The sequence below is a fragment of the Vombatus ursinus genome, unplaced genomic scaffold (genome assembly GCF_900497805.2).
Source record: "Vombatus ursinus unplaced genomic scaffold, bare-nosed wombat genome assembly UNPS02014942.1, whole genome shotgun sequence".
Lineage (NCBI taxonomy): Eukaryota > Metazoa > Chordata > Mammalia > Diprotodontia > Vombatidae > Vombatus > Vombatus ursinus.
This window is the reverse complement of record NW_020954720.1, coordinates 2,658,911-2,673,159: the sequence shown is the minus strand read 5'-3', so window position 1 is coordinate 2,673,159 and position 14,249 is coordinate 2,658,911. Positions and strand designations below refer to the sequence as shown.

The following is a 14,249-nucleotide window of genomic DNA, read 5'->3' as shown; positions in this document are numbered from 1 at the left end:
ACACACACACACACACACACACACACACACACACACACACACACACATATGGAAATGAGCCAAATTTATAAAAAATAGGAGCCATTCTCTAATTGACAAATGGTCAAATGATATGAACAGGCAGTTTTCAGAAGAAATCAAAGCGATCAACAGTCATATAAAAAATACTCTAAATCACATCATTTGGAGAAATAAAAATGCAAACAACTGAGATACAACCTCATACCTATCTCATTGATTAACATGACAGAAAAGGAAAACAATAAATGCCAGAGGGGATGTGGAAAAATAGGGATACTACCACTGTTGGTGGAGTTGTAAACTGGTCCAACCATTCTGGAGTATAATCTGGAATTATACCCAAAGGGCTATAAAAACTGTGCATACTTTTTCATCTTAGCAATACCAATACTAGGCCTGTTTCCTCAAAGAGATTTTTTAAATGGGCGGGGGGGGAGAAGAAGGACCTATATGTACAAAAATACAGAAGCTCTTTTTGTGGTAGCAAACAATTGGAAATTGAGAGGATGCACATCAATTGGGGAAAGGCTGAACAAGTTGTGGTACATGATTGTGATGTAATATCACCCTAATTGAGAAACAGAAAACTAAACCATGGAATTTAGGGCCCCTAGCATATCAGACCCTTACCTATGGGGTCCACTGCACTCAGCAGTCTCTCTAGAAACTCAGGCTCTGCTCCACATCCTGGGTACAAGTGGCAACATGGGCCCCCACCTTAGATCATCAAATCCCATGCAATGTAATTCCACCTTCATTCTGAACTCCTCATAGGTTGCTCCCCAAAACACCTCACTTAACTCCTCTGGCCAGCTTCTATGGCCACAGATTTCCCTAACAGGTGCCAGGGCATCTCATAACACTAAAAATGCTCGCCTGCAGCAAGTGGAGTGTGGAAGTCTGCCCTAACAAATTAGGCATCAAATTCTTGACCTTTATCCAGAATAAAGATAACCATAAAGGCATATATCCTATTTCCAGGATAGTGTGGGAATCCCAGAAAGGTCTCTTGTTCCACATTACCAGTCAGCCTCCCTCCCTTCTGGGAAGGGCTCCGTGCTCTGGTCTATACCATACCCAAATTATCCCTACTTTTAGGGAACCACTCTGAAGTTCATCCCCAATTAAGGCTGTCCCTCCATTGATAGCAGAGGCTCACTTTCCTGCCCACTGTGGCTCTGTTGGCAGGATCCCTGACTGGTAGCGCAGCCACTTTTGGTACATTGTACCCGTCTGCGGGCCTGGAGCACAATGGAAGACTCATCACAAAAAACAGGTTGATTCACTTGCCCTCATGGCATTGAAAAATCGCTGGGTGCTAGACACCCCACCGCCTTCACCGGGGAGAAATGTTATTTCTATGTCAACCAGTTTTCCCTAATACAGGAGGATCTTAGTGCTCTAAACAGGCAAGTGGAAGATTTACAGAATAGGGGCCAAAACACACTGAAGCATGTCTCCCCTTTTTATCTTCCTTTGACCCATTCTCCTGGTTACTTTGCAACCTTAGAAGCATTCTCCCATTCTGCCCTCTGGTCTGATGTCTCTCTTCCTTATGTGCCTTGCCACCTATCTTAGTATTCGCCTTGTATCTCACCCATTCACTTTTATCTTACATAAAATCAAAATCATGTTTCAGGTGGTTGTTTCCCATCTGTCTACAGGAATATCCTGGCCTTTGACTGAAAGGAGGGAATACTGTCATTGGATTTATGATTTTCATATTAATAGATATGTGTAATGACTATACTATCTAGATTTGTTGGAGCTCTCCTATTTCTCAGGACGTTCTGAACTGAGAGCTGTAGCTACAGCTGATGCTCTGCAACAGAGAGGGGTCAATCACATCTTCTGACATTCTAACAATTCCTGTACTTATTAACTAAGTGAACAGAACCAGGGGCTGCACTCCTGTTCCCACCATGCTAACTCTGGTTCTGTACTCCACTGAATGATCATACTGTTCCCACTGGACCCAAGAATGCCTCTCTTGTCTCAAAAATGCCTGCATGCATGGGCCTGCTGTGGGAACTGTTTACTCAAGACCTAAGAATGACTGTGTTGGGTCCTGTCTTTTTTTTGGTTTTCAAGTTTATAAATCCTACCATTGCCACAAGTCACAAGCCCCTCTACTCAGAACTTCCATTTGCAAATCTGTTTTCCTCACCCTGAAATTAAACTTCTCTGGTCTGCTTTATTCAGCTCCAGCCATTCACAGGTTAGACACTAGTCCAGTTCGGACTACATTTAAAATTCTTTTGTCACTATTGTGCTATAAGAAATGACGAGCAGGGTTATTTCCAAAAAACTTATGAAAAGTCAAGTGAGCAGAACCAAGAGAACATTAAACACAGCAACAATCACATTTTAAGGATGAACAACTGTCAAAGACTTAGCTACTCTGATCAATATAATGACCCAACACAATTCCAAAGGACCCATGATGAAAAATGCTATCCACCTCCAGAGAAAGATCTCATTAACTCTGAGATTAAAGCATACTTTTTTCATTTTGTTTCTTGCTTTTTATTGTTTATTTTGCAACATGGCTAATACAGAAATGTGTTTTGCATTATTTCACATGTATAATTGATACTGCTTGACTTCTTAATGTAGGGGGCAGGACCTGAGAAGGAGAGAATTTGCACCTCAAAATTTTTTTAAATGAATGCTAAAAATTTTTTTGGCAAGGCAATCAGGGTTAAGTGACTTGCCCGGAGCACACAGCTAGTGAGTGTCAAGTATCTGGGGCTGGATTTCAACTGAAGTCCTCCTCACTCCAGAGCTGGTGCTCTATTCACTACACCACCTACCTACCCCTAATTTTTTTTAAAAAAAGACTGTTTAAGAAGACTTAAGAAAACAGAGTATTTGAGGGGCAGCTAGCTGTGTAGTGGATAGAGCACCAGCAGTAGTATCAGGAGGACCTGAGTTCAAATCCAGCCTAAAATACTTGACTATGTGACCCTGTCTCTTAACTGTAACTACAAAGGAAGGAAGGACTGAAAGAAGGAAGGAAGGAAATAGAGCATGTGGAAGACACAGAAGGCATCCTTGTCATATATGCAAATGACATGAAGCTGAGATTCCTTATACAAGGGATTAAAAAAAAAAATCAACAACTTCTCAATTGGAAAGAATACTGGACCGAATCCAAGAAGGGAAAATCTACTAAGAATAAACATAAAAGTCTTGCCCTTGGGTGCAAAAAATTCAAATTTAGAGCCACAGGATAGAAGAGATAGTGTGAGAAAGAAGTTCACATGAAAAAGACTTGAGGATTTTAAAGGACAACAAGCTCAACATAAGACAAAAATATTACTTGGTAGCTAAAAATAGTACTCTTAGGCTACACTAATAGAAGCAGTACTGAGAAAAAGAGAGATGGTAGTCCTGGTCAAACCACATCGTGAGTATCATATCTTGTTCAAGTTGAACATAAGTCACCCTAAAGGTGAGAAACGTGAAACCATACCAAACATCAACTGAATGAAATGGGAATTTATACTGGAGAAAGGAGACATATAATTCTATCTTCAAGCACTTGAAGGGTTATCATATACAAAAAGGATTACAGTTCTGCTAGACTTCAGAAGGCAAGAATAAGATCAAAGGGTGAAGTAAAAAGCAGGTAGATTTCAACTCAATATAAAGAAAAAAATCCCTAACTGATTAATTATCTAAAATTCTTCATGGAAGTCTTGAAGGACCGACATGAAGGGATGCAGGATATAGGCCTTAGTTGTACTAGATACCTCTGTATTCCCTTACAATTCTAGAATTCCATGATGATCAGGATGATCTATTAAAAATGAAAATGTCTTTTATGAATCAGGTTTGCTCTTTCAGGAGTAAAATTCAAGACAATCAGAAAAACAGTAGTCAAGTTTGATAGCACAAACTACAGTTTTCTCAACAATGATCCAAACAATGAATTGCCTTATTCAGTGCTCTCTATCTAGTGCCACAAATAATTACCTTAATTTAATGCTAATATTTATATTTTTCTGAAAAAATGTATTTAATATCTGCATTCTTCATTAAGCAAATAAAAAACACATTTCATTTCCCCCTAGAAATGAAGTGGCTTACAGTTAATTTGAAACTGAGAAGATCAAATATTTTCACAACAAAATATAATATCCAGAAGAGGGGAAACAGGGTCATAAAGAAGATAAAATAAGGTCAAACAGCCCCACTAACGGAACAGTGACTCTACCATATCCAAAGTGTTTTAGTTTTCCTATTTTCCTAAGACTGAGTATTGTTGAATTTTCTTCAAAATTCTCAATAGGTTCAAAACATTAAATACCAGTTTTAATAACAGTAAAATAACCAATTAGCAAAATGAGCTTATTTTACAAACCAAAGAACATAAATATATCATACAGCTATATCTAGATAGAGCTATATATGAGTACATAGAGAAACAAACACACACAAATTTTACACAAACACATTTGTTCACCTGTGACAGGAGGAAGGCTAGGTGGTAATGGACCCGGAGGTGGCACTGGAGGTCTAAGATTCACAGGTGGAGGTGTCAGAATTGGTGGAGGTGGGGGAAGTCCAGGAGGAGGTGGTCCTTCAACAACAGGTGGTTGTGCTGGGAAAGGCAGCATGCCAGGAAGGTTTACATCTTCTACAACTACAGGGTCACTTCCATGATCAAAAGGGCACATGTCTCCTCTCATACAGAAACCCTTTTCTGAGAGAGAAAAAAACAAAACACCTTATTAATTAAGCCATAAGAAAATGTGAGAATAAAGAACTTCTGTAATTTTGAAACCATTTTGCAAAAATTTATGCGAGCTAACAAAAATATTCTAAAAACATGTTCTGCGTGGATGTACTGCAATTTTTTTTTTACTTTAATTGGGGAAATGTAATTGGCCATTTCAAATAACAGTTCTCTGTTGCTTCTCAATGACAAAAGACCCATCAAGAAACAGTGTTATATATAGGATAGTACTAAAAAAATCTCAAAGACAAAAATTGACACATGTAAATATAAATGAGATTGAATACTTAGTACATCATTATTACAATGCAAGCGCCATAACTAATTTTAGAAATCCAGCATTCATTTTCTGGCAGTGCTTAGCATTTCTTCCACTAAAGCTCTTTTCCAATGGCTAATTATCATGTAAGAATGACCCTAGGTTACCAAAGGCTAAGCCACTGGAGCAAGAGCTCTGGCAGAATCCTTACAAAGATATAAGGGGGTCAAAAAGAGGCCCAGTGACAATATGTCATTTGAGGACCAGACTAGCTAAGTTCAAAGAGATATTAACAAAAGACTGACTACTAGGTAACTAATTTACTCAGCCCTGGCAGCTCATGAAACTCTCTACACTAAGGCATAAAAGGGGTTGCCATCTGCGTTGGTGGAGGGAGTACCCACATTGATGAAATAACAGATCTTTTGAAGTACTGAAGTTTGGCATTCACAGTAAAATCTTCCTCCAAAGCTCCCTGTTCATCTACCTTCTCATCAATTTTCTTATACATAGGAGACACTCAAATGTCTAGGTCCAATATGTGTATATTATTTCCCGTTTCCTAAGAAGTTTTTCCCTGTTAATTAAAAAATGTTTTAGTAGCAGTTTCTTTGAAAAAGCACATTCATAGGAATTTATTGTGGTTTTGGGGTAAAAAGCAGCATTACTTTTCAAATAAATGGTACTTAAAAATTGACATTCAATCATTTGCTTCAACATATGGGGGAAAAGACAAAACTGAAGAAGCATTTAATTAAGAGGGACAACATTAATTTCAACTACTCCCACCATCAGCAACATGTATCTGAACTAGATATGTATAACACATTTTGCCATGCAGAATATACTCAGCACATAAAAGCTGAATGACTTACCATCATAATCTCGGCAACGTTTCTTTGGCATTGGAGGTCTTACATAAGAGTTATGGTCCACCTGGTCTTCGTGAAATTCAGACCAGCTTTCCGTAGTGTTATTACCATGATGAGTTGGAGCAATAACAGTAATAGTACTGCTCAAAGTAGGAACAGGGTAGTGGCCAGATGAAATGTTAGTTACAGAAGAAACTGGAGTATAGTTGTTTTCCAATGGATCTGTTCTATCCAGGTCATATTTTGGTTTTCCCAGATCTCTTTCTACAAGAAAATATGATTTTCAAAAATATATTATTGTAAAAGATGCTTCAGAAAATCTCATTTTAAAGAACTTAAAGAATATTCTGCTTCAGACATACAAATATGAAATAAAAATTTAAGATTTCATACATATCAATCCTCTCTCTTTTGGCAACATCCTCCTCTGACTTTCTAAAGCTTCTTGCCCACATCTTACCCATGTTTCAGACTTATCATTTATGTTAAACAGGATGAGGGTAGGTAGAGCAATACTTGATTTCACTGGGGGTTAGGAACATGACAAACTTGCAAGGTAGAAACTCCTTCCACCAAAGCAAATCAACAACTTGTCCATGACTTATATAGAGTCTTAGAGAACTGCTTGGTTCCCTAAACACAAGTGATTTGTCCATGGTCAAACAACTAGTAAAAGTAAAAAGCAAGACTTCAACTCAGGGATTTATGATTCCAAAATTGGTCCTCTACCCACTATGTCAGGCTGCTTCTCAGAAGAAGATATTAATTAGTTAATTAATTTGAAAACCGCATAGTTAAATTAATAATAGCTAACATTTATATAGCACTTTAAGGCTTGCAAATCATTTTACAAACATTTTCTCACTTTATCCTCAGAACAATCCTGGGAATAGCTGTTAGCACAATTATCCCCATTTTGCAGATGAGGAAACTGAGACAGAGAGATTAAGTGATTTGCCCAGGGTGTCACACAACTAATAAGTGTCTGAGGTCAGATCTGAACTCAGGTCCTCCTGACTCCAAGTCCAACTCTCTATATGCTACACCACTCAGCTGCCTCTGTGAATCATGAAAACAAGAAGTAAGTTATTTGGAATATAAAAATAAATTATTTTCAGTGATTTATTTTTTTGCTTAAATTATTTTCTTTAAAAGCTTTGCTTTAAAGTTTTCCAACAGGGGCAGCTAAGTGGTGCAGTGGATAGATCACCGACCCTGGAGTCAGGAGGCCCTGAGTTCAAATCCGGCCTCAGACACATAACACTCACTAGCTGTGTAACCCTGGGCAAGTCACTTAATCCCACTGCGTAGCAATAAATGAATGAATAAAAAAAATGAAGTTTTCCAGCACAGCAACTTTTGGAGACTTCACATTAACTTCTAGAGTCAGTCTTTATAATCCATTCATTCAGCTATTAATTCATTCAATATCAACTTGACAAGCATTTACTTAAGAGAAACAGCATGGTGCAATGGAAAGCCTGAATTTGGAGTCAAAGAATAGGAATTCAAATTCTAGCTCAGATACTTACTATATTTCATAATGTTGAAGAAGCCACATGACCTCTAAAGGCCCATTTCCTCCTCTGTAAAACGGTAGAACTGAACTAGATCTTCTTGGAGTATCCTTTAAGTCCTAAAACCTATGAGCCTATAAATGCTTACTAAATGAAAGGCACTATACTAGATAGATGATGAGTAAATATAAATAAGAAAGGGTTGCTGCCCATGAAACTCCAAACTAGCAATTTTAAATCCAGACAAGAAATTCACATTTAAAAATAAGGTACATTCCATTAGAAAATGCCAGGTCTTCATATTTAGGTTTCTTTATTTGTCACTGTTCCATTCTCACTCAAAACTAAATGAGAAGTAAATATGAATGCAAGAGATAATTTATGAAAGAGGACAAGACTGGAAACATTTCCTATGTAATTTGAATAAGTTGTGTACCACTCCACCCCCAACCCCTAGACTCTAAAGATAAAGTGAAAATGGAACAAAATAGAAGTGACTAGCACTAACTCCTTTTCCTTCACTGCTCCACGTATCTTTACATCATTCTTCATCTTTCCCTAAGCTTTGAAGTGACTTAAGTCTTGGGCCAGAAGAGAACACTACAAAAAGAATTAACAGAAAGCTAGAGCCAAGTCATTAGTGAAGAAAGAAAAAGACCCTAGAAGTGCATAATCAAGACTAATAATAAAGTTGAGAGTGAATGACATCAATCATGCTTTATCGTTACTTTGCTATACCATCGTCCCTTCAACAAGGTATAGTGAGAATTACATTCACCTAAGCACACACAAAATGACACTCAACTAAAAACCAATGCAAAGGCTTTACCAATGTGCAATCAATAAAGAAAAAGAGCAAGTTTACTCTCTTAACATAAATCAAATTGTTAAATTTACATAAACTATATCATGAGATTAAAGCTAAACTCCTAAATATGAAGAGTGGCTAACTGAAGTTTTAATGGAAATCTAAAATTAAATGCTGGGGGAAAAGAAAAGAGGAAGAGGTGGAGAATGGAGGGTATTCATTACATTTGCTTACCTCTGCTTCGTGTTCGACTTCGGCTTCTAGTCCTGCTTCTATCTCTGTCTCTGTCTCGCAACCGCTCTTTACTCCAACTCCGACTCCGACTTCGACTATAACTTCGGCTCCGCCCTCTTCTTCTATTGTACCGGTCTCTATAAGAATCTCTTCTAGGTGGGTTTCTATCATAATCTCTTTTTCGAGAACGGTCATCCTTTTTTCTTTCATCACGGCTCCTATAATCAAATTACTATTTTTTAGGGTACTTACAAATTTAGGCTACTATAAACAAAGTTTCCAGTTAAAAATCTAAAAGTTATCACCAAATCTCATATCCATCATTACTCAGTCCTACAATCATAAAAACGTGGTAATCTTTAGAAACAGCAAAAATAAAAATGTCCTGCTTTCCTACTCTAACTTGTTTAAAAGGGCAAAAAAATCCTTTAAAAATCAAATTATAGATGAGATTCTGATGATCTAAAATTAAAAGTTCAACATCTCCATATATAAAATATTTGACTGTATCACATGCATGGAACTCTAAATGTTTTGTTTTGTTTTTTGCATAGAAAGATGCTGATATAATAAAAAGGAAAAAAAATCGCAGGCCAAATGAAGTACCAGAGGAAAATGTTGTATTAGAATATGAAATTCTAGGTAGATGTTAACTAAAATCCATACTTTCTTTAATAAAAGAAAAATGAGATTTAAATTAAACTCAAAACCCATTTTTTTTAAGTATCTAATAAGCACTCATTCAATTGCATATCTATTCTCAAGTAACAAATTATATTAAAAGTATTCTCTTCATTACTGATTCTCAGTTGCACTGAATATAAGACAAATTTTCCTTCAAATTCCTATTACTTAAGGTTATATCCCACCACCCACATTCTAGAATGTGATCACTTTTTAATAGCTATCCTAATGGGAAAAATAAAACAGAAAAAAAAGCCATTCTAGTCCTTCTAATATGTGATAGAACCCAAACTTGAAAATACTTTTAGGTATTTAATGTCTAAAGTGAGTACCATGAAGACCTAATAGCTCCCTTGGGAAGTAGAAATAGAACTGTATTAGATAATGTCCCCTACTTGCCTATGCTGTTCTCTATGTCTAGAATGCCTTACCAAACCCATTCCCCAATCTCAACATTTTGAAATCCTACCTTTCCTTTAAAAACCAGTTCAAATACCAACTTCTACAAGATGTCTTCCTTAGTCCTACCCAATCAATCTATCTAGACCTCAATTCCTTTCTGTCATCCATAAAATGAGGAATTTAGCCAAGATAATTTCTACAACCATTTCTACCTCTAAATCCTATAATCTATTAGAAAAATGACTTTTCTCTCTGACCTAGAATAGCCCAGAGAATAGCCCCTTTTACTTATCTTAGTTTCTTATTATATAGCTACTGCATTACCATTCATTGTACAGCATGAGTAACTAATAATAATAACTAATATTTACATAGTACTTACTATGTACCAGGCACTTTGCTAAATGCGTTACAATGATTATTTCATTTGTTCCTCACAACAAATGTGGAGGCAGGTGCTATTATTATTCCTATTTTACAGATGAATTATTACCCTTACAAGAAACGTCTGAGGCCAGAATTGAACTCAGGTCTTCCTGACTCCAGGCCTAGCACTCTACCTACTTCGCCAGCCAGCTGCCACTAACAGGCAAACATATCTGTTCTGCATAGAAGATTCTTCATGATGGCAGAGCCCGTGTCTCAATCATCTCTATCTTTTCCCTTAGCCCTAGTACAATGCTTTGAAGATAATCTGTGCCTTATAAATTCTAAGGGAAGAAACAAATAAATGGAATCAGAGTGTGAAGTTGAAAGTTCTTAAGAGATCATATACAAAGAAGTCCTAGATCTTCTTGGGACCAATTATACCCCCAGTCACTATATACACAGTGCTAACCTAAATCTAAAGTAAGTATTCAACAATCTTAATCATTTGAGCTTAACAACTTATAATGAATTTATCACCTATTTTCTCTGTACCGGGAACTTGATTGGGGAGGACTGTGATTTAACCGTCTAGAAAACTTCTTTTCTCGTTCTTCTTCTTTTGCAATCTGCAGTTTAGGAAAGAATTTTTCAAAAAGTATATTCAGCAATGAATACTATCCACCAAGTTAAAACTTTAATAAGTTAAATAACTTGTAATTTTATGTACTTTACAATAAACATTAAATGAAAATATACAATTACCTATGAGGCATATTATTCAATTCAGTTAACAGTAATCATATCTCAAAATGAATTGTTTAAAAGTATCTAAAAAAATTATTAAACTCAATGAAGACTTACATAAAATAGTAGTGACAATGCTTTATAAAGTGAGGAGATTTTTAAAGATAATCAAGAAAAGCTTTTATTTCATTTTTTCAGAAAGTAAATATTTTTTGTACATTTAGCCTTAATGATTTGGCCAAATTCATTAACACCACAAAGGGAAGTGGAAGAACAAGTTAGTATTGTGACTATCATAAAATGAGTATTTCAGCAAGACAGCAAAGTACCTAAGATGAAGCAGTCCTTGTCTAACAACAGATAGCCCCATTATGGCCCCACATAGTCAATCCTCTAGCTGGCTTTCATCTCATGGTACGATGAGAAAAAAAAAATCCTCAGATAAACTCAAATCAGATACTTTCTCTAACCCTTACTCTTCTCTCTCTTAACATCTGGCTTTCTATAACACCCCAAACCTGACTTTCAAAGGCTCCTCACGCTCTTTCCATACAATCCATCTAGGTTTTAAATTCCAGCTCTACACTGTGTTGATGCCATCTAACTCCGGGATGCCATGTTAGGTTACCTTCCATAGTGTCTTACTTCTTTCCCTAGGAAGAGTTAGAAGCAGAGAGGGGGTGGGCAGGAGTGGAGGTAGAGAAAAAAGGGGACAGACTATACTTGGGTGAGGTAAGAGGACTAGAAAAAAATTGGCTGGGAAGATGGATAAGGGTACTACATCAATCTATCAACTAGCATTTATTTAAAGCTTCTATACACCAGGCTACATAGGTAGAAGATGAAAAAAAAGAGAGTCTTAAGGTCAAATAAAGAAGACAGCTGAAATGGAAGCAATAACATGGGAGGTGAGGTGACTGTTCATTACCATACATGTGGTAAGTTAAGTAGATAATGGGCTAGGTCAAGAAAAGGAAATAGAGGCCTTCTTGTAGAAGTGTAGTAGTCAAAGAAGAAAAGACAATTTAAAATAATAACTAAAAGTATACACAATTTAGCTTATTACTGTTCAACGTTCTTCTTTTTCCTCTAAGAGCGTCACATTTTGCTAACCATTTCTCCAAAAATGAGAAAACTGTTGGAAAACTACAGGTTGAATTTTGCAAGAATTATTACTCTTATCATTTTTCTAAAAACATAATTCTTTTAGAGAATTTTCAAGAGCTGAGTTTTTTTTAAATGAGCTATTTCTTAATTTTAGGCCAAAGTAAATTTTGCTTACAATTTAAGATTATATAAGTGTAATTATATTTTAAAGCCAAGCATTTTTTAAAAAAATGTTACAACTCTGGAGTTGGGTATTAATACATATATAAGCCTAAATCAACCACAAAAATAGGAGAAACTAAAACAAATGAAGAATTACTGAATTTAATATGGTAAAAATCAGACACTCAGAACTAAATTTAACAATCCAAAGACAGATGGTCTACCAGGAAATTTTTGAACAAAGTGACCAATTAAATCCCTTATTACTCTATCCAAATAAACTATCATGATCATCTTGATGTCTCTGAAGGAAAAACAATACATAACTCAAAATGGCTAATTTTATTCAATTTTTACAGTTATGTGAGTTATATGCTATGTTTATTCTTTTTGTTAAAACATATGGCAGTTAGGAAATTAACATCATTTTTCCATCATGTCTAAATAACTGAGCATTATTTTTAGATTCTTTAAACATAAACTCATATTCTCCAGCTAAGAGAAACATTTAGCTAAACTTTCTTCTCAGGCATCCTATTTTTAAAATCTTAACCTCTTCAAAAGGTAAATAACTACGAAACCATCAAAAATTAAATTTCCCATTTTCTAATCCTTTTACAGCTCATATTCATACAGTAAATAACTACTAAACCATCAAAAATTAAATCTTACATTTTCTAATTGTTTTACAGCTCATATTATCTTCACTCCCATGCTCTTCTGCATCACTTTTAATCTCCAAACATATTCAAAGATACAAAAAAAAAACTCTTACAAAGTTACACATAAAACTCACCTAAATCTATCTTTCTTCCCTTTTGTTCTGACTCAAAGCCTCATTTAAGAGATAATTTAGACCAGTAAATTTTCTGAAGTATTTCTATTGCCTACACCAAAAATAATCCATAATGGTTAGCCCAGATGGCCAACTGACCAATACCCGCAAAATGCAATGGATAAAAAAGAGTAGGACTAAGTCAAACAATAGCCAAAAAGTTGGCAATGAAGTAGTAACTGGTACATCAACAGTTCAGATGAGGTAAAAGTTGTGAAATATAATTTGGTGGAAGGAACATAGCGCTCCTCAAAGCATGGCTAGGTCCTCAACTTGAATTCAGAGACCTCAAGTACTGACACCCAAGAGGTTCTCACAGAATCCTTGGATCTTCATTTGACTTCTTGATAAAACCATTCTCATCTCTCTCTCTCTAACCCCAAGAGTGACAAAAGCAGTAATTCTTAGAGCACTCTCCTGAGTGTGAATTCATGACATGATGACCCACAAGAGGAGTATCTCAATACAAATGCAGAGGAACCTAAACCACATTGTGGGAAGTAAAAAACCAGACCCTATGTTCTGCTCCCCACTCCAGCTCCTGCCAGAAAACATTACGTGAACTGGTACTGATCTACTTTCTCTATTTGTGTACAGTGATGTGCCTACGTTCCTCCAGTTCTTCAACCCATGCTGACATGAAGTCAGACTTGAAGGCATCAATCTTTTGGTGTGACTAGCTCAGGTCATTTTCTGACATGAAGGCAGACTAGAAGGGTCATGTACAGATGCTGCTTAAAGGGAAATGGTTAAGAAGACACTATGGCTGAAGACTGACTTACCCCATATCATTCAAGTAAAATAGGAAACTTAAAGCTGATGTTGCTTAGATGGCTGAAGGGAAGACAATTCCCATAACACTTGGATTTATATCAAATAGGGCCCCAGAAAGGATAAAGGCCAACATTCTTTATGGCATTCTCTCAATATAGGCAACCTATTTAGTGTACCTTTGCAATTCTACCACAATACCTACTTTAAAAAATTATAGTCTATACCCAGGCTCTTAAGTTCCAACCCCAGAAATAAATCTTATTTATCCTACTTAAAAATTTCAATAGACATTTGTTGGCATTTTCAATTATTTATATTTAGTTCCTGCAATTAGTGACTACCTTGAGATACCTAGTACCTTCATACTCGTATTAGACAAGCTTTACAACCTACAAGGACCAAGGTTATAAAGGTAGGCTACCCCATTTTTTGACACAAATGTGAATGAAATTAACAATAGTTGACTAATAACCTAAGAGAAGTTCAAGAATTATGGCTAGTCCTCTGGCTAAAAGTATGAATCTTTTCCATAACAACCACAGCAAGAGGTTTACCTGCTTGAACACAACTACTGATGGGAAGCTTGCAGAGAAGTCCATTTCCTTTCAAGATAGCTCTATCTCTTATGATGTGCTAAAATGTGCCTCCCCTATAACTTCTACCCTTTGCTCTTAATTCTGTACTCTGGAGCTACACAGAATTAGTTTCATTTCCCTTCTA

At 36.1% G+C, this 14,249-nt stretch overlaps 1 protein-coding gene across 9 annotated transcripts in view; it reads right to left on the bottom strand.

Moving 5' to 3' along the window:
* The window catches only part of RBM26 (RNA binding motif protein 26), a 98,722-nt gene that overhangs the window by 64,228 nt on the left and 20,245 nt on the right, over nucleotides 1–14,249 (bottom strand). For all 9 annotated transcript variants that reach the window (XM_027844528.1, XM_027844532.1, XM_027844529.1 and 6 more), the window contains 4 exons: nucleotides 10,445–10,533; nucleotides 8,453–8,670; nucleotides 5,897–6,157; nucleotides 4,490–4,729 (listed from right to left, as the gene is read on the bottom strand). In XM_027844528.1, coding sequence (XP_027700329.1) covers nucleotides 4,490–4,729; nucleotides 5,897–6,157; nucleotides 8,453–8,670; nucleotides 10,445–10,533 — 808 coding nt within the window. The remainder of the gene's footprint in view (nucleotides 1–4,489; nucleotides 4,730–5,896; nucleotides 6,158–8,452; nucleotides 8,671–10,444; nucleotides 10,534–14,249) is intronic.